This window comes from Microplitis demolitor, chromosome 3 (assembly GCF_026212275.2).
Source record: "Microplitis demolitor isolate Queensland-Clemson2020A chromosome 3, iyMicDemo2.1a, whole genome shotgun sequence".
Taxonomy (NCBI): Eukaryota; Metazoa; Arthropoda; class Insecta; order Hymenoptera; family Braconidae; genus Microplitis; species Microplitis demolitor.
Window position 1 is genome coordinate 15,564 of NC_068547.1, and position 21,309 is coordinate 36,872.

The 21,309-nt window shown below is 23.0% G+C and overlaps 5 protein-coding genes across 5 annotated transcripts; 2 read left to right on the forward strand and 3 right to left on the reverse strand.

Moving 5' to 3' along the window:
* Positions 1 to 78: 78 nt before the first annotated feature.
* On the forward strand, positions 79 to 2,622 carry LOC103573695 (cytochrome b-c1 complex subunit 2, mitochondrial). The gene is made up of 7 exons (XM_053737844.1): positions 79 to 242; positions 561 to 709; positions 816 to 1,007; positions 1,143 to 1,359; positions 1,465 to 1,896; positions 2,002 to 2,223; positions 2,322 to 2,622. The coding sequence occupies exons 1-7, from the start codon at positions 198 to 200 to the stop codon at positions 2,403 to 2,405; spliced, it is 1,341 nt and encodes a 446-aa protein (XP_053593819.1). The 5' UTR covers positions 79 to 197; the 3' UTR covers positions 2,406 to 2,622.
* On the reverse strand, positions 2,591 to 4,960 carry LOC103573661 (uncharacterized). The gene is made up of 4 exons (XM_053737843.1): positions 4,700 to 4,960; positions 4,097 to 4,634; positions 2,931 to 4,015; positions 2,591 to 2,793 (listed from the first exon to the last, which is right to left on the reverse strand). Exons 1-4 carry the CDS (start codon positions 4,829 to 4,831, stop codon positions 2,665 to 2,667), a joined length of 1,884 nt encoding a protein of 627 aa, XP_053593818.1. The 5' UTR covers positions 4,832 to 4,960; the 3' UTR covers positions 2,591 to 2,664.
* A 634-nt stretch (positions 4,961 to 5,594) lies between these two features.
* LOC103573662 (NADPH-dependent diflavin oxidoreductase 1) lies at positions 5,595 to 7,808 on the reverse strand. Its single transcript, XM_008552833.3, has 3 exons — positions 7,625 to 7,808; positions 5,989 to 7,530; positions 5,595 to 5,866 (listed from the first exon to the last, which is right to left on the reverse strand). Exons 1-3 carry the CDS (start codon positions 7,711 to 7,713, stop codon positions 5,641 to 5,643), a joined length of 1,857 nt encoding a protein of 618 aa, XP_008551055.1. The 5' UTR covers positions 7,714 to 7,808; the 3' UTR covers positions 5,595 to 5,640.
* Positions 7,809 to 9,311: 1,503 nt separating this feature from the next.
* Positions 9,312 to 14,544, forward strand: LOC103573697 (uncharacterized). The gene is made up of 2 exons (XM_053737444.1): positions 9,312 to 9,550; positions 13,556 to 14,544. Exon 2 carries the CDS (start codon positions 13,564 to 13,566, stop codon positions 14,254 to 14,256), a length of 693 nt encoding a protein of 230 aa, XP_053593419.1. The 5' UTR covers positions 9,312 to 9,550; positions 13,556 to 13,563; the 3' UTR covers positions 14,257 to 14,544.
* Positions 14,545 to 15,169: 625 nt separating this feature from the next.
* Positions 15,170 to 21,148, reverse strand: LOC103573698 (putative uncharacterized protein DDB_G0289263). Its single transcript, XM_053737328.1, has 2 exons — positions 20,808 to 21,148; positions 15,170 to 17,115 (listed from the first exon to the last, which is right to left on the reverse strand). Exons 1-2 carry the CDS (start codon positions 20,822 to 20,824, stop codon positions 15,981 to 15,983), a joined length of 1,152 nt encoding a protein of 383 aa, XP_053593303.1. The 5' UTR covers positions 20,825 to 21,148; the 3' UTR covers positions 15,170 to 15,980.
* Positions 21,149 to 21,309: the final 161 nt, after the last annotated feature.

A 21,309-nucleotide genomic window follows, 5' to 3' on the forward strand; every position in this document is an offset into this window, starting at 1 on the left:
GTATATAATTTTAAATACCTATCATCTCTTTTAATCAATAAGTTTCGACCCCGATAGTTAATTTTTAACAATGTTCGTTGTCATTATTTTGTGTATTTTCAATGGCCGATACGATCCACCCGATCTACCTTTTACTGCATGTACTACATTAAAGGGAAATAAAGGGATCTTGCTTTTTTAACATTATAAAAATAAAAATGGCTTGTTCTGCTGTACGTTCTCCAATTTTACGCAATTCATCAGTAAGTATAGTAATTAATAATCCTAGTTTTTTTAAAAACAATATATATCTGTGTTTATATATTTTTTTTTCTATAAATATATATTTTAAATTTAAAGGTGAGCGTTATGTAAAACCGTAGACATTTTAAGTTTAATAATAATTTTTAAAATCATCAATTAACACAATAAAGTATCACTAAGTTTACCTATAATATTAATTTTGATAATATTGAAATTTTTAAAAGTTACGTAATTGTCATTTCATTTTTTAAATTATAATTGCAAGAAATGAATCATTTTTTTTTGTAAAACAATTTTCAATATTTTTTTACTTCCAGGTAAGAAATTATACAGCTGCAGCAGCAAAAGCTGCAAATATTTCACCAGCAGCTACTACTATTGCTGATTCTCAAGTTTTAAGTAATAAAATTACTGTTGCTGCACTTGACAACAATAGTCCAGTTACTCAAGTGTCAATTGTCTTTAAGTAAGATTTCCAATTGATATTTTATTTTTTATTATTATTATTATTATTATTATTATTATTATTATTATTATTATTACTATTATTCTATTAAACTTATTATGTCCAGAGCTGGACCACGGAATGAAACTTATGATACTCAAGGTATCTCACATATTCTACGATTAGCAGCAGGACTTACAACATCTCGTGCAACAACATTCGGTATTACCCGAAATATTCAACAACTTGGTGGAAATTTATTTGCTACAAGTGATCGTGAATCAACTGCTTATACTCTTCAAGTAACTCGTAATCATTTGTAAGTAACATTATTATTATTATTATTATTATTATTATTATTATTATTATTATTATTATTATTATTATTACTATCATCATCACAATACAATATAGCTATTAAATTTTTTTTCTTTTTTTTTTACGATTAATTTAGAAATGAGACTCTGAATTTCTTAGAGGACGTAGCAACACGCCAGGTATTTAAACCATGGGAAATAAATGATTTATCACCGCGATTACGTTATGAACTTTCAACAATTCCTGAAGCTACACGATTACTTGAACTTTTACACAAAGCAGCTTATCGTACAGGCTTGGGTTACTCCTTGTATTCTCCAAAACGTAATATTGATAAAATACCATCCGAAAGTGTAAGTATTTATACGTATATACTAATAATAATTATTTATACGTTTATACTAATAATAATAAATAAAAACGTAATACTTTAAACATTTTTTTTTTTATATAATTAGTTGCAGCACTTTGTCAATACTTGGTTTACAGGGCCAAGATGTGCTGTAGTAGGTACTGGTATATCATTGTCAGACTTATCTAGCTTTGCAAATACTTTAAATGTTGGATCAGGCGATGAAAACCCATCATCAGCTAAATATTATGGTGGAGAAATACGCAAAGAACGTGATTCTCCTATTACCAGTGTTGCATTAGCTGTCGAGGGTTCAGGTTTTAATAATGACAAAGATGCGTTAGCATTTGCTATATTACAACAAGCTGCTGGTACTGGCCCTCATATTAAGTGGGGAACAACAACAGCTCCATTACAGCGAAGTGTTATCTCAGCAGCTGGCAATGATCCGTTTGCCATTTCTGCTTTTAATGCCAGTTATTCTGATTCAGGACTTTTTGGAGTTATTATCCAGGCACCTGCTAATGTTGCTGGACCGGTAATAATGACCAATCCAGTATTTTAAATTTGAAAAAAAAAAAAAAAAAAAAAAAAAAAAAAAAAAAAGAGTATTATTATTATTATGTAACAATTTTTTTTTAAGATTACCAAAGCAGCTTACAAATGGATGAGCTCTCCAAATATCACTGACGCTGATATTGCTCGTGGAAAAACCGAATTGAAGGCATCAATTTTATATGCCAGTGATAATATTACAAGTCAATTGGAAAATCTTGCTCAGCAAACATTATTTAAAGGGCGTCCAGTATCTAGCACTTCTCTTGCTGCTGAAGTTGATAAAGTTTCATCAGCAGATGTTAAAAAGGTAATTATTATTATTAAAACGTAATCTGTAAAAATTAAAATTATTTAAAAATTATGTAAAGCTCAATATTAATTGTTTATTTTATTTATCATAATTAGGCGGCTGGAAAACTCAGTAGCAAAATTTCTATGGCAGCTATTGGAAACCTCTCAACAGTTCCGCACATAGATCAGTTAAATTGAATATAGTAAAAAGTGAAAAAAAAAAAAAAAAAAAAATAATAATAATAATAATAATAAATCACCATTAATAGTATCGTAACTATTGTTATTTATATGATAATAAAATGTAACAATGAAAATAATACACATATTAAATGTCATCTGTTGAGAAGGATGATAAAAAATCCAATTACAAATAATGTAATTGTGTACATAATAATAAAATATTAATCATTAATTATATTCATTTATTTATTTATTTATTTAATTAATTAATTAGTTAATACAATTTAATTTGTTCAATGGAATAAAATTTATTAAAATCTTTACGAGAGGGTTTTAAAGATTTTCCGTTGATAATACGTTGTAGCATTGGTCTGAGATCTTGTATATCTTTAAATATTTTAAACTGAAAAATAATAATAATAATATTATAATTAAATGATTAAAGTTATATATATATATATATATATATATATATATATATATATATATATATATATATATATATATATATATATATATATGATAATATTATAAACTTACATGATCGTCTAGAATAAGATGTAATTTTTTAAGAATAACAATAACTTGAGTATCCTGAGACAATAAATAATGTTGATAGTGTGAATCAAGTAATAGGCTAACCCATTCATAAAGATGTTTATCGCTTTGTTTATCAATTAAATTATCATTACTATTTTTATAAAAATTTAATTTTTCAATAATATAATTGATTATTGTAAGAATCTCATTAAAAGTTAATGTAGATTTAATACATGCTAGTAATGATAAATCAGAAAATGTTTGTTTAAATATTGTATCCAAAAATTTATATCTCGTTATTATAGGTGATTCATTATCAAAAGTTGATGTTTTATTTTGAATAGTTTGTGAAAATGTTTCATCATTTGTTCTAAGTCCAAATGCCAATAAATCAACTAATATTTTTTCTGGCAAATCTTTAAAATTATTAATACACCACAATATAGATTTAATATCATTTGATTCAATAAGTTGAGGCATAAGAGTTTGATGTATAGCTGCATCACTAGCTCCTTCATTTAACAAACTATTTATTTGTTTAATGATATTATCTGATGATAAACCTTTATTTACTGTCAATAATTTATTTGACAATACAGAAAGATTATTAGTAGGTGAATTATCCCAATTGACAATTACTGTTTCTCGTATCTCAATAATATCATTATCATTATCTATTGACTTTGAAACTTTATTATTATTATTATTATTATTATTATTAAACCTCAATGATGAACCAAGCATTGTATCCATTTTTTGTGATGCTAATTTAAATGGAGCAACAGCTAGATGACGATTGGCCGCAAGTAATAATTTATCATCAATACGCCAAAGTTTTGCGTCTTTAGTATAAAGTTTTAGTTTTTGAGTTGCTTCTACAAGCTTAAATTCAATATTGTATATTGATAATATAGCACCTTCTTCATTAGCATCAGCACCATATACAGCAATTGTAGCTTCATTTAAAGATATCATTGCAACTGGATGATTAGTACTTATAAACGAAAAAACACTTATTAATGTTCCAGGTGCTGGTTCTGATGATGAACACGTTAATGGATAACTATAAAGTCGACCATGTGACCCTGTCAATAACAACAATAACAATAACAGTAATGAATAAATAAATAAATAAATAAAAAATAAAATATATATCAAGTACGTACATAGAGTTAAAAGATATGCATTATTTTTATCTTGACGTATAACATGACCAACAAGCCGTTCAGATTTTCGTTTTAATTCAATCCTTGTTATTGTTTGATTATTATTTTCTAAATAAGTTTCATCTTTAAGCTCCACCACGATATAATTTAATTTTATACCTATTTTAGTTAAAGCACATAAATATGTTTTATTATTAACTTTGATCAATTTACAATCGATAAATTTTTCACTAGGTTTTAAAAATCCTTTATTTGAAGACCAAGTGTTACGATTATCCAATGCCCAATTTAATGATGCTGTAGCTCCATTTTCTTTTACTAACACCGATGAATTATTTTCTAATGTAATAATTGCATAAAATGAATCGCTGAATTTATGTTTTTTTAATTTATCCAAGTCAACTTCATTTTTATCCCAAATTTCAATGTATTTTTCGTTAAATATTGCGGCATAACGATTACTTTTTTCATCATATATTACTTGAGACGTAAAACGTTTTTTGCTAGACCAACTACTTACTTGTTTTGAATCATGAAGCTGAAAATAATAATAATTATTATTATAATTAAAATTAGTAATAATAATATTTATTAAAAACTAACCTTATAACGAATTGCAATATTTCGCCCTAATGTAATTATAGCACATCCTGAATCCGAATCTTTTTCAACTCCTAATAAAGATTGTTGGTCTATTAGTGGACATAACGTATAATATGAATGTAATTTAGCCATTATTTATAATAATAATAGTGATAACAAAGTAATTATTAAAAAAATAAAAAAATTCGACTCAAACAGATTTAAGTGAATTAAGTGAGCTTCCATTTGGCCACGTGCTGCATGTTGCTCTTTAAAATATTAATATAATATATATGATTCATATAATATGAATCTACTGCTACTAAATGACTCGCATAAAAACAGATTTTCTACATATTATATATCGATAAATTAGAAAATTGTTGATACCGTATAATGTGCATGTATCTTAAAAGGGAGCGGCAACGACAGATAAAAATAGAAAAATTATACTACGCATGTGCAAAATTTTTAAATTTTATATTTAAAATGGGATGACAGCTAAATACTATAAATACAACACTTTTTACTAAAATATTTTTTATTGTTAATTGCCATTAATACAAGTATGTGTATAAAAATATACTGATATCAGCCGATAGTTTTATTAATTAAGTTAAATATATTTCAAATAAGTATGTCAAGCCTGTTGCTGGCAGAAATTTGAATTATTTTAATAGGCACGATATCATCCATAGTAGGTGAGTCAAAAAATATATATGCTATTCAATAATAATTTCAAATTTTTAAAAATTAAAAAAAAAAATGATTTATTATCTAAATTGATAAACTGAAAATTTCTTGACAGCATTAAAAAAAAGGCTGCAAGTACACAATAGAGATTTTTTGTTTCGACAATATATCACACTATAATTTAATAGTATACTAATTTTAAATAGACAATGTAATGAATAAATGAATATAAATATTAATTTTTATTTATTTATTTATTTACAAATAATTTATGCCCATGTTTCTGTTTGATATCGTCCAGTTTTTTCAAGTTCTTTAACAAATTCTTCGGATTGATCATCATTAAAATTGCCAAATTTTTTTGATAAATAAACAAATTCGTCTCTCACATCTTTTGGCATATTTTTTGAACTACCTGACAAATAAATTTTACCACCTTTAGATAATAATTCCCAGCACAATTCTCCTTGTTTACGTATAATATGTTGGACGTACCTAATGAAAAAAAATTAAATAAAAAGCATTATAATAATAATAATAATAATAATAATAATAATAATAATAATAATAATTTCAAGTTTTTATAAGTTTTCTAAAAATTAATTAAATAATATTACACTTTGTTTTCTTGATCTCGTGAAAAAGCACAAAAAACTTTTAAATTGTTATTATCAATCAATTTTTTAATATCATCACGACAATGATAATCTTTTTCTTTATATCTACATCCAAAAAATAAAACTGTATCAGTTAAATCATGTTTTAATGATGCTCTTTCAAGTAATAATGATCTAAATGGGGCAAGTCCAGTACCAGGACCAATTAAAATCATTGGTTTATCATAATCAAATTTAAAATTTCCTTTTTGTAACCAACATAAAATTTTATTTTCTTCATTATTATCATCCTTACTATCATTTAAAACTTTAAATGATGCTAACCAATTAGAACATAAACCAAAACGTGGTACAACAAGTTTTGTTTTATATTTAACAACAGCTACCAATAATTCAATTTGATTTTGTGTATATTTATTACTTGAAGCAATACTAAAAACACGTGGTTTTATTGGTGACATTATTTCAAATAATATTTTTTCATTCAATTTTTTAGCTGTATGCGGAAAATCATTCAATACTTCAATAATATTTCTTCTTGGTCTATTAATATAATTAAATAAATCTTCTTGTCCAGCAGATTTTGTAAATTCAATAAATTTATCTTTTTCTAATTGATTATCACTAATAGAAGCTAGTAAATGAATTGTTGATCTTCTTGGTTTGTAATTTAAATCCCAATATTGTTTAGCAAGTTGTTCAAGCGTCACTGGTTCTTGTAAAATGTATGGTAATTTTATTTCTTTTTTTTTAAATTTAATAATAGTATTTCTATCAAGTGGAATATTATATTTATTTAGTAAATTAAAAAAATTATCAACTTGTTGAGATGAATTTTGTGGTCTTAAATAAATAACATCACCTGGTTCATAATTTATTAATTTATCAAATGATAATTTAATTAATCTTACATCTTGATAATGATCGTGAGCTGTTATTCTTGTGTTACCAATAATTTTACAAATTTTCAATTCATCATTAATATCTAATTCTCTCATATATATATTTTTATTAATATTGATATTCGATAACCGATCTAATTTATTTAAATCATTATTTTTATTATTATTATTTAATATACTTATATCATAACGTTGTTCTATTTCTTTATCGTTATTATCATAGATATTAAATGATTTTATTAATGATGGTATACTATGATATATTCTATTTATTTCATTCCATAATTGTTGTATCCATGGATCTATAGTAGCATCAATTCCTAAATCATGTTGATCGTCAGCTAAGCCAATTGATATTAATGATGTACCACCTAATTGTGATAGCCTTTTATTTAATTTTTTAGCAGCATAATTGTATTTTTCATATGAGCTGTCACCTAATCCAAGTACTGCATATTTTAGATTATCAATAAAATTATTAGGTAATTTTTTTTGCAATAAAAAACGCCAAAATTTACGCATATTTAATGGACATTCTCCTTGACCAGTTGTGGAAACAACAAATATTATTAATTTTTCTTTAATAATATTTTCAATATTATAATCATTCATAGACATTACTGAACATTTTAATTCACACCTATAACAACAACAATATTAATAATAATAATAATAATAACAATAGTAAATATTTTCATATATATATATATATAATTATTATCGCTATGCATAACCTCTTAGCTAGCTTCCAAATTCCTTCAGCAATATCTTGGGCAGTTCCTGTTTCACTTCCATATAGTATTTTCATATCAAGAGCTTCCATCACAATATATCTATGGATATATATATATATATATATATTAATTTTTAAACAATTACAAGTAATGAATAAAGCATGTGAGCTTAATGTTTAAAATTTTTTTGCAGTCATACATATATATATATATATATATATATATATATATATATATATATATATATATATATATATATTTATTTTTTTTTTTAATAAGTTATTGAAAAAATATACACCCATTAGTCAACTTTATGCGCATGCGCATTATGATTCATGGGCACAGTTTTTCCGCGCCGTTTTTTTAAGTTCAAATAGATTAAATTTCGATTAATTGTTTAAATTGGATAATGATAATAACGTACTATAATTCAGTATTGCCAACAATTATCTATATAAATATTTAAATATAAAAAAAACAACTTACTAGCTTTTAAATTTAAATAAATAAATAATTATATAATTCAACGTTCGTTCATAAAATTAAACTATAGTTAAAGTGAAACAGAGCTTGAGGAATTTTTAGACCTTTTAGAGAAATTTAATCATGATGAAATTATCTAAGAAGGATTTTCTATTAAATCTTTTTATTATACAGAGAAGCTACTCGTGATATTCAATCATTTATTAAAATGTATATAACACGTTTTAAAGTAGGTTACGTAAATTTTTATATATTCGATAAAACTTTTCATCTATTTTTTAATTTATTTTAAAATCTAATATAGATTCAAGTGTTAAATGTAGATTATAATGTTAACAAAAAAATAATTTTATTAATAAAAAAATATATAACATATATATAAAATAAAATCAAATAAATTAAAAGTAACTTGTTATATATTAAAAATGCAGAGCGCGTTCAATTCTGGTATATATTCTCATGACATCGTGGTAATTCTCTCTCAACAAGAGAATAAGATAGTTTCACAAGCGAAACGGTGGAGCTGGTGAATTTCATTAAAACGGTCCTACTACTGCGGCATTCCCGTGACTATCTGGTACAACGGTCATTACATGGTAAATAACTCCAATGTATATGTAGTCTATCAAGTACCTTAGCAAAATCAGACTTGTTTGACTTATACATCAATATATATATATATATATATGCGTCATATAGAACAAAAAAAGTTTAAGATAAAAGTATATTAATATGAATCATATTTAATGAAAAACTATAAAAGAAAAAAATACAATTAATATTTGAAGAAGGAGTTTATAATAATTGTAATAAGTGTTATGATTGTATTATATCCATGTCCTATTTCACAGCCATAAAAACGCTTAAATGAAACTATAAATAATTATAAATATTTAATATTTATTGTTACTATTATTTTAATTTATAATAAATATGTATTAATAACCAATAACAATATAATAATTAATAAAATTATGTTATATTGACATTAATGAATATTAATCTAAACAATAAGCGAAAGTTAAAACAAATAAAAATATTATTCAAAAAAATAAACCAAAGATTTTATAACGTAATGTAAAATATGTAGTGGGGAACGTGCTTTAAATACAAGACATCGTTAAGAAAAGGCTTCATTCTTATAACAACTCGTGATCCATAAAGAGTGGTAAACTTAATATTTTAATTTCTTATGGATAAGCAAACGAAAAAAAAAATTATAAAATATGTATAATTAATGTCATTAGTGGTTATTTATAAATTATTTAACAAGTTGATTTATTTTGTGTGAATGAAATCATTTATTAATTCAAATTTTAAGTGTTGTTAGTTTATTATTATTATTATTATTATTTATTCTGTTATCTGTTAAAAATACTGGAAACAATATTGCCTTAATATAAAAAATAAGGATCCTTCGAAGGTGACACTTTATACGGCAAGGTTCGTGTAACTTGAGGATTTGTTTCGTAATAATAGATCTGCAAAATTATAGTGTTTACGTATAATAATTTTCATTTAAGTTATATACGACACTGTTAATGTTTATGAGACTAGTTACAGAAATTTTTAGTCAATTGACATAACATTTATTAGCAATAAATAAGTTACATAAATATCACTTAAAAAAAATAAAAACAAGGAAACCATATCATTATTATTATCATCTAAATCTGATTCAACAATTACTTTATCATAAATGATGAAATAAAAAAAAAATAATAATATAAATAAAAGAAAAATAAAATTACAGCACAATTCGCACGTGCTGGATATAAAACCGCAACAAGTTTATTATCTTTTATATAATCCAGTTTAAAACGACAAGATACCTACATTAATTCTCATAACATATTAAGTTTTATTTTCTATTTTCTGTTTTGATTAAAATTATTTAAAATTTTCATAGAGTAAATTTAATTGACTATAACAGCAAAAATAATTTTTTAAATATCTTATTAAAATGAATGTTGATTTTAATATAAGTTTTAAAAAAAATTAGGAATGTAACAAGTCATAATGAAGATGACAAGTAATAATTTGTATGCACAATATTTTTTTCATATGTATTATAATACATAATATATGTACAGTAGTAGACGGGTTTTCAAACACACTTGAATGCCAAGTATGTAACTTGCTAAGTGACAACGTTACATTGTGATTTTTTAAGACACGACACGTTGATGATCGAGACTTATCAGCGTGTTAAAATTTTACTGTCAGTTTATTAGTGATTAAATATAATTTAAAGAATAAATTCAATTGCTATAATTTATAAATTTATTTATGGGTTTATAAAAATTTCATATATACATATATATAATTTTGATTTAGCCGTGAGGATTATGTCAACTATATCGATATGATAAGATATTACATATATAGTATACATAGTAGCCAATTTGTCATAGAAATAGAAAATTTTATTTTCTTTTTTTTTCTTTTTCTGATAATCATGGTTAATTAAAATGTACATTGAGTTTTGTGATAAAATACATATGTATACATTTATATTGGTGGTATGCCAAGTTTACGTCCACTAATAAGATCGATACAATTTGTCATTTTGTCAGCGTCATGTAATTTATAAAACGCACAATACTCGTTTTCACTGCACAAAGATATTTTACATTTAACATTTGTTTTGTTATTCTTGATTTCATGCCTAAATCCAGTATACGTATTTTTATAGTTGATAATTAAAAAATTTTTTATATTGAAAAAAAAAATAATTTAATTGAAGAAATTATATATTTTTTTCTATTAATAAATTATAAATTGAAATATTAATTTTTTTTTTATATTATATTATATTATGTTACATAATTAAAAAATTACAAAAATATTCACATGGTTCATAAATATATAAGATTTTTGATTACTGTAAAGACTTCCGCCTATTTTTTCGTTCTCCCGTGTTATAAATTTGCATTTATCTCTCATGTAATTAAAAACTCATTGAGGTCATTTTTTATCCTCATTAAATATTTTCTGATAAATGAAAGTATATATAAACACAGGGATACATATATTTATTTATTTTTTTAAATTTTATATGAAACTATTTAATGACAGTTTGCAATTTGTTTTTGTCAGGTCAGTAAGGATTTGAAAACAATAATAATTTAAGTTTTTTGCTTGAATTTTAAAAATAAAAAAATTCATCTGAATAGTAAAAAATGACAATAAACCATAGATAAATTTCGCAAATGTAATACATTCGTTATTTGTCATATCTAATTGTTGTACAATTTTTTTTATTCAAATAATTTTATTGGAGTTATTGATAAAAAAATATATAAATACAGATATTTTAAATATTTATTATTTATGTAATAAAGTCAAACTGCGTGGACGCCTTCGTTTATTATCAATTGTTAAACAAAAAATATCTGAGTTATTGGGATTAAAAAAATAAAAAGTAATTTAATTTTAGAAGATTCAATGAATATGTATGTATTAACTCTTTTGCGTTTGTGGTAATAGTTAAAGTGTTTTGTTTATATATAACAATGCAAAAGTAAAATGTGTGGGTGTTTCAAATTTTTATATATATGTATATATTTTAAATAGATTCTTGTATATTTGTGTATAGATCTGCTACTGGTATATCTCGCTTTGGTTGGTTGCTTAACCTGGGAAAATACTTCAACTTATATATATATATATATATATATATATATATATATATATATTGTCCTTCAATTCGATAATAATATTTCCTCAATTATAATTAATAACATTATTATGTTAATAATTAATTCTTAATCACTAAACATAAAAAAAAATTCTTCTTTATTTCAAAAATGAATAAAAAAAAGTATATACAAAAATTTATATTATGTGTATGTATATATTATTAAAATAAGAAATTAAATGTGTAAATTATCATGATTAAATATTATGTACAGAAAAAAATGAACTATATATAAATTGAGAAACGACAGGTATAATAATATCGTGATCAGTAAATACTATCATTCTAAATAATAATTCTTTAATTTATAAATTAAAACGTAAATAATTATAGGATAAATATTAAATTTTATTGTCCCTGCAAGAAAAATTATTATTTTAACTTTAAAAATCGTAAGTGATAATTAGAAAATTGACGACACGTATTATAAAATTTATTATTTGGAATGTTAAAATTCCTCATATTGATACCCGGGTTTCGGGTTATAATTTCAAACACTAATTTATAAAGTTTATTTTTTTTCGTGTGTCTATATATATAATCGATCGTTATACAATATTATTATTATTATTATTATTATTATTATTATTATTATTATAGCATAATGTTATTATTCAATGGATAAATTATTATAAGAATATTACATTATTAACTTTTCGCATAATGTAATAACTTAAAACAACAATATACAGCAGCGTGTTATTTTCACACGCTTCTACTTAAACTGACTGAGTTAAACAACAACCCTGATTGTACCCGGTTGGTTAAGATTTCACTTCCTTGTAATATCGTATACAAATATATAAGCCTCTCACCATGTACATAATGGGTAAATAGTATTACCATAACATAGTATTACTATAAATTCCTTACTATAGAACTCGATAAATCATTATCGAAATCACACAATAGGTCAAAAATTTTTATCAATAATCTGATGCTCAATTATATTAAAATCTTGTACAAGTTTTTTCAAATTTAATTATATTATATACTATACATTATCTATTCCTAGTTTTACCTTTTTTCTCTTCTTTTTATAAGAAGCACACATCTCTAAATCTTTTTAAAACAGAGGATATAAAATACAATAAAAAGTATGAGATAATTTATTTAATAATACAATATAGGGGAAATAATTGGAACACACTATAAATGATTTTAAAATTATATGATTAAAAAATAATATATATATATATATATAAATCTTACACATTGAAAAATTTTCTCTGCGTATAAATATTGTTATAGATTTTGGACTTGAGAAAGATAATTATATAATATCGGTTTATTAATACTTATGTACCTATATTGGTCGTGTGCATACAAGTAACTACTATTGGTAACAATAAGTGTGTATTGTGTGGTCCTCTTTTTCGGTGATACTATGTCATTTTGCATATACATATATAGTTTAATAATATTAGTATTTTCATGCACCTGGTCATAGCACAAATGCAGAAAATTTTAATTTTAATGCTTAATAATATATTGAAAATGATTTAGTGTTGATTTAAAAATGATTTCGATAAACTGATATATAAATTACATAAATTTGAAAGTTTTAAGTATAATATATATATATTTGTATATGTATAAATAATGTAACTTTTAATTTTATGGTCCTTAGGGAGCTATGGCTCTAGGATCAAATAAAAATTATTTATCTATCTATCTATCTATCTATCTATCTATCTATCTATCTATATAGAGCAATTAATAATATAAAAATTTTTATTGAATTACAGACACAATAATGATGACTTGTTTGGTAGTTATAATACTGGTTGTGATTACTGTTACGGCGGCACCTTTAAAAGTAAAATTATCGGATGATATTGTTGTTAATAATGACATAAAACATGATGACGAAGAATCTAATAGTTTAATTAAAAAAATAAATGACAGCAATAAAGAAGATAAAAATAATTTATCTACATTAAAATCAAAAAAAGATAATTTTAATGAAAAATCATCATATTATCAAAAATATTCGTATATGATACCAGAAAATAAATACTTATCATCGTTATATGATGCAAAAGAAAAATTAATTTATAACAAAAAAATTAAAGATAGTAATATATTTTACGTTCGTTTACCACCAGTTCCTTATTTTTATGTACCAGGACTTGGTTACATTTCAAATCCACCAAAATTCTCTACGTCCAATTTAAGGCCTGGTTATAGTAATAAATTACCGTCATTTATTGCTCAAAATCATCATCACAAAAAAATAAATCCATTTATAAATTTACCGATTGATTTTATAAGTAATGGAAAACCTATGTCAGTATATCAATGGGAAAATCCTTTCAAAAATAAAAAAAAACAAAGTTCAATAAAAAAATTAAAAAAAGGACCTTACGGATTTAATGGTAAACCAACATCGATATATTTGATTGGACCTGATGCTCAAACATCATTCTATCATCACATATACCAATAGTGAATTAATTTCATCATTATTCGGGGTATATCTTAATAACAGAGGTTGTGTTTATACGTATATATACGTATTAGAAAACCAGCACATGTGCACATAGACACCCACTATTCGTAGAATATTCATATTGATATAGTGGACGTGAACTATAATAAATTTTAGTTGTATTTTTATTTATTTTATTTCTAGTGTATGTCTTTTTTCCCTTATTTAAATTAAAGATTATAAGATTTTATAGATCCGTATAGCAATAGTCAATATCAAACTCGTTTTAAATTTAAAATTCCCAAGTCATGGTATTATTTATTTTTTTTCTATAGTAATAATAGTAATTATAATCATAATAAATATATTGTGATAATATAATACGACTAAATAAAAACTTAATAATAATATATCAAATATAAAATGACAATGTAAGTAAAATATATGTAATATTATGTAATGTTAATTGAAAAATAATATGTATCATTAAGTAATGACATATATATATATATATATATATATATATATATATATATATATAAACATTATTTTATATACAATGAAGATGTTAATGTGTGTCTGATAAGTGATAATCCGACAATTGATGCTTTGAATAATGATATAAATTTTTTAGTAAAATATTAGTTAACATAAAAAAGAAGAAAAAGAAATTTACATTTAAACTTAAAATTATAGAATAAGTTATTGCATAAAGTTTAATAATAAATAAGTGCAAGAAATAAGTATAATTTTGAATAACTAAATAATTATTTCATTAAATAGTTGGTAAAAAAAAATATGACGATTTACCTATGTATATTTGTTTATTTTATAAAAATAACTATATAAAAGTATAAAAGTTTGTATTTTTTTTAATTTTCTAATATTCATATCATAGTTTATGTTAATTATATTGTTACTATGTTTGTGTCTTAAGATATTTAAAAGCAAAATTCATCTTAAATTCTACTTATTTTTAAATCAAAATAATTAAAGCCATGAAATATATATGTATATCATAATTATAAAAAAACAATTTAACAATAATATAGAGTGTAAAAATTGAGGGTGAATATGGAGTAAGTTTTTAATCAGAATTCACTCTGTTATTATTGTATACTCCGAAGTCTGGAGTTTTAATGTTATAATAAATTTATATATAATAATAAAACTATTAATTCAAAATCATAAATACATAATTTATTGAAGTAAATATTAATATAAATATTTATTGTAATCCGGGTTTTTAAAAAAATTTTTTAACAATGATACAAAAATCAAATTATTTCAGTCTCTTGAAGTAATCACGTTACTCTGAAAGGATTACGTAAATAAATAAATAAATAATCGCTCCGTATTCACTCCTCCGCATTTAATTATCCTTTAGTTTATTATTTTTTTACAGTATACAAAATGATTAATAATTTATATAAAAGAGTGTAAAAGTCTCTTTTTCTCTCAGTCTATTCGGGAAATCAGTATATCAACTATTGAATAATTTTAATTGTCAGTTAAAAATAAAATGAAAAAATTTTCATTTTCTACATAAGTCATCATTGCTTACATTTATTGTAGATCCATTGATGATTATTATTATTATTATTATTATTATTATTGTTATTATTATTATTATTATTATTATTATTATTATTATTATTATTATTATTATTATTATTATTATTATTATTATTATTATTATTTAATAAGATATTTTTTTTAAAACAAATTAAATATTAGAAAAATTATGACAATAAAGAATGATAGTAAATTGGCTTGCGGCGACTCTTTTCCATTACATAAAAAGCTTTTGGTTTTCCGTTACCAGGAAAATTTTTGTGTATGTCATTATTGATCGACAATCCAGTTATTTTTTTTGTAATCATTGGTGCATAATACGTCACTGCTGCTTTAATTCGGTATTGTTTATTATTATTATTATTATTTAAATCATTAGCTAATCTATTTGGACGTGATTTTACATTATAATTATCTTCAAATCGATACATTTTTCTTGTACTATTTTGATTATTGAATTTATTAGAAATTCCATAGAATTTGTTCGATTGTTGAATATTTTCTGAATAATAATTTAATAATTTATCATTATTTCTTGTTTGATTTTGAAAAATTATATTTTTATTGTCATTAACTAAACCATTGTATTTATTATAATTATTATTTTTCACGTTAACATTAAATATTTTATTAAATTCATCATCAATATCAGATGTTGTAGTTATTAATAATGAATTTATATTTTTTTTATAATCTTGATTTTTAATAATATTATTTCTATTTTCTTTAAATTTTTTTCTTAATTGATCCATTTTAAATTGTTCATGTAAACGTTTTTTTTCAGATAGTTTTTTCATTAATTGAAGATTCCAGTGATAAATTTTAGCTGGTTTACCATTACTGTTAAATCCAACTAAAGGTGTTTGATTTATTACACTTGAGTCATCAATACCACCGTCAAAAATTCCCTTGTCAGTACTACTTTTGCTTGGGATATTATTATTATTATTATTATTATTATTATTATCTTTATTCATCGATTTTAAGGGTCTCGTGACTGTATAATACGGTGGACTTGCTGGTAATTTTACCACGTATATGTGACTATCATGATGACCATGACGTCTGCTATACGGTTGATGGATTCGTGATTGTGCACTCGAATAACTTAATGATGATGATAATGCTTGAGGTTCTGGTCCAGATACACGTTTCTTGTAATGTCCTTCGGGTATTTCAATTGGTGTTAATCCTAAACGATTTAATACTGCAGCATTACTTGTGTGTACTGTTTCAAAAGTATGCTCTACTTGAATACTGATGACGTAAGTTATTAGAAATGATCCCATAAGGATATATAATCTGAAATTAATAATTTTAAATGTTATTATTATATTAATTTAATAAATTACAATACAAGTCTCCTTAAAAACAACAATAATAATAATAATAATAATAATAATAATAATAATAATAATAATAATAGCAACATTAACAGCTAAAATATTTTTTTTTTTTTTCAGCGCAGGTGTTGGTAAAGATTATTGTAATTATAATGGAATTTATAACTGATGTGCTAGATGTGTACTAACAGTACAATATTCAATCTACTATATTTATGGTTCCAAAAGTAAATGAGGGTCTTTATTTTTTGCTTATCATCGTTTATGAACAATTTAGATAAAAAACGATACAATTGATATAAGCGTACAACTGAAAATTTAATGAAAAAAATTTACGAATACTTGGGTGTACGCTAGTGGAATACAGTGACAAGTTTTCACAACACAAAGAATCAGAATAAAACACAAGTGGAATCTCTAGCAATGGCGTAAATTTATCGTCTAGCTAGTATCATTGACATTTTCAAGTTTAATGTTTAGCTGTTCGTTTAACGTATACATTATAAATTAAACGTTATACGTTATACGTATAAGGCCAACAATCGGACTTGTTATATATATATATATATATATATATATATATATATATACGACATTCTACGTAGTACATAACAGTATATCGATAAAAGTAGACAAACTATTAAGTTTGATTAAAGAAAAACTACCACTATAGACACTGTGTACTTTACTACTATTTTATCTTCATCTTCACATGCTATTCATCTCCAACTAAGTCATTCAATCTTTCAATTTGATACACTAATCTTTACATTTTTTTTTATATTAATTAAATATTACCTGTATCAATTTTATCATTGATTGAAATTAAATAAAACTAGAATAAATATCTGATTTAAATAAGAATAAAAAAAATACACGTAGGAAAATGTTGGCTCGAAACCTACAAATTTTTATTATGCTGTATTATAATACTTACTATGCGTGAGACAAGTGAGACTTATCGATAAGATATAATAACAATTACTTCCATACATTGTAATAGTTGTGATGCAGCTTAATAATTTTTCATAACAGTATAATAATACTTTTTGGATGCTTCCTTTTCTGTTTCAAGTTTGGTCTACAGCATAATAAAAATTGATAGGTTTTGAGCCAACATTTTTCTCCGTGTATAATATAGTTATGATTAACTAGAATAAATTTATTTGGCTTCATTAAATATTAAATGAATATGCATATAAAATTTTGTTTTATAAAAAAAATACTGTATAATGCCAGTGATTGTTGATATGAGATTTCTAAGATTTAAGGCAAAAAAATAAAAAATTTAATTATGTACAGTCACTAAACAGTCGAACAAAAACGTGTGTATAGTTTTTCACATCGAAATGCAAGGCATATATATATATATATATATATATATATATATATATATCTAACATCTAGTAGAAGAGGATTTATAAAAAAAATCCTTGAGAGAAATGTGAGACGATCAAATAAAAAATTTAAAAGCGGGTCTTTAGATTTAATAACTTGTTCCCTAATCTTCTTTCATTACTTTCTCATCTTTTTTCTTAGATACTTTTTATTCTCCTTTTTATGTATCGTTTTTTAAATACATTCATCATTTCGTATTAATATTATTTATTATTATTATTATTATTATTATTATTATATCTTTTCAATTCTATATAGATATGATAAATATTAATATTTTATATTAATCAATGTCAATAATCAAATTATTTCGATAAAGATGATTATTATATATATCATTATAATAATATCGTGGAATATTTAATAGTTATATATTATATATATTTTATAGTTGAATTTGATGACATTGTTGACCGAATATACACATATATCCTAGATTCCCGATTCTTCACGTTTGACCCATGCTGATCTTTTATGCATAACGGTGCATCTGTAGGCAACCGTTTCCCGTATATACCGTGTAAATTTATATATATATATATATATATATATATATATGGATTCGGAACTTTGCCGATTGTGTCATTCTAAACATGGAAAATAATTTTATTTTCTATTATATATGTGTTATTTATTTTTTACTTGTTTTTTTATAACTTTATGTATCAAAGTAAATAAAAATCATTAATTATTTATTGGTTAAATAGTATTTAAAAATATTAGCGATATTTTTGTACGTTGGTATTATACAATTTATTTAAAAATAACCCTCTGGTTACAAATAATGAGGGAGTATGTATTTAATTCCAGTCAGTGAACCGCAGATAAAAAGAGTCGACAAACCCAAAATATTTACATAGATCTACATTCTACTTAGATACAAGATAGTTTTAATTTATATTATGGGCTCATAACATTTTTGCTTTTATCATAATTTTATTTTATTTTTTTTTCTATTATTAACAAACGCCTTCACCAAATTATGGTAATAATATAATAGTTTTATTCAATTGAGTTATTATCTAGCTTTCAATAACTAAAATACTCCAAAATTAAATCAAGTTTTACTAAAAATAATTATGAATTATGATGTATACAAAAACTTTTAATTTACAACAAAAAAAAATAAATATATATTTATTAATTTAAAATCGATCTTTATCGAAATAAAATATTAAATTTTCTTAAAATAGTTTTTAAATAAATTCACTTTAGCACGCGCAACAACCAAATATATGTATGTGTGTTTAGGCAAAAGCAAATCCCTTTATTTCAAGCATTACGCTTACCAGAGCAAGCAAAAAGAATCTTTTATCGATATATATATATATATATATATATATATATATATATATATGTACAAGGGATGGTCTGATCACATCAGAGAAGCTTCTTATTCGAGTCCCTTTTGCCCTTTTTTATTCTGTATTATTCTCATTGGTCACGTGACTAACATTACTTACAACGTGAGTATTATAATAATCGCGAAATATATATACGCTTAGGTAGATGTTTTAAACGCGTAGGTGACCCTCACACTCAGTTTTCTAAGTATTAGTATACATGCAAATACACATACTTTACAAAGAAATATGTATATATTTAAATTACCTTATGATATCAAAATAAATTTTACAATTATTAACGTTTATTTATTTATTTATTTTTTTTTTTTTCGTTATTTGTTATTTTTTTTTTATGAAATATAATTAATGCACACTATATTTTGAATATTTCTTACCGTTAAAATTATTCTAGTATTATTTCGATTTAAATTTTGAATCTAGTTAATATTGCTGTGTATTATAAAATTAACAATAATATGTTGGTACGATTTTGTTTTTAAGTACATAATAATTTTATTGTATTCAGTCAATTTTATATATTTATTCATATAAACTTGCAATAAAATTACGCACAAAGCGAGAAAAAGATTTAACAAGCTATACAAAACCAACGAAAAAAGACCATAAGAATCAATAATTTTTTTTAATTTTTGTTATTTTATTCACGTAAAATATAGTATACATTTATTCGTGTGTGGGTGTGTTTTTTTTTTCTTATATGTATTAAGATTTTACATTTTTACTGTTTCAACTAAAATGTTTATTTTTTTTTTTATCAGTTAAAAAATTCGAAAAAATAAATTATATTTTAATTAACTAATATTTAATTTTTTTTTATATTATATATAATAAAATTTATAAATTAAAATTTGGTATGTATAATAAAAAAGACTGTACAATTACTCACCTTAAAATTGAATTCATTTTCAAATTTTTTAAATTAAAAAGAAAAAAAAATGAAAAAAATAAAAAAAAAAAATTATCACAAAAAAAAAAAAAAAAAAATTGTTTTAAAGAAATATTTATATAGCACTTAATGAAGAATTAATAAAATGTAATTAAATATTTATATATTTAGATATTTATGAAATAAAAATGATAAAATAAAAGTTGGTTTTTAAGCGATTGCGCATTAAAGACTGAACCTCTCTATACTCTATCTCTGTATGATGTGGTTTCTGTACTGAGACTGACTGAGACCAACTGAGACTACTGACAGTACTGAACAGTACGACTGAATTTAGATGCCTGCCGCGTTGAAAAGGATTTAAAATTAACATCAACTGAAAGCCATAAGTGTGTGTATCGAATGCTCGCATTACCGAAGTTTCCCGAACCCACCCGATATATTCTTAAATTTTAAAACATGATTTATAATTATTAGAAAAAAAAAAAAAAAAATAATTATT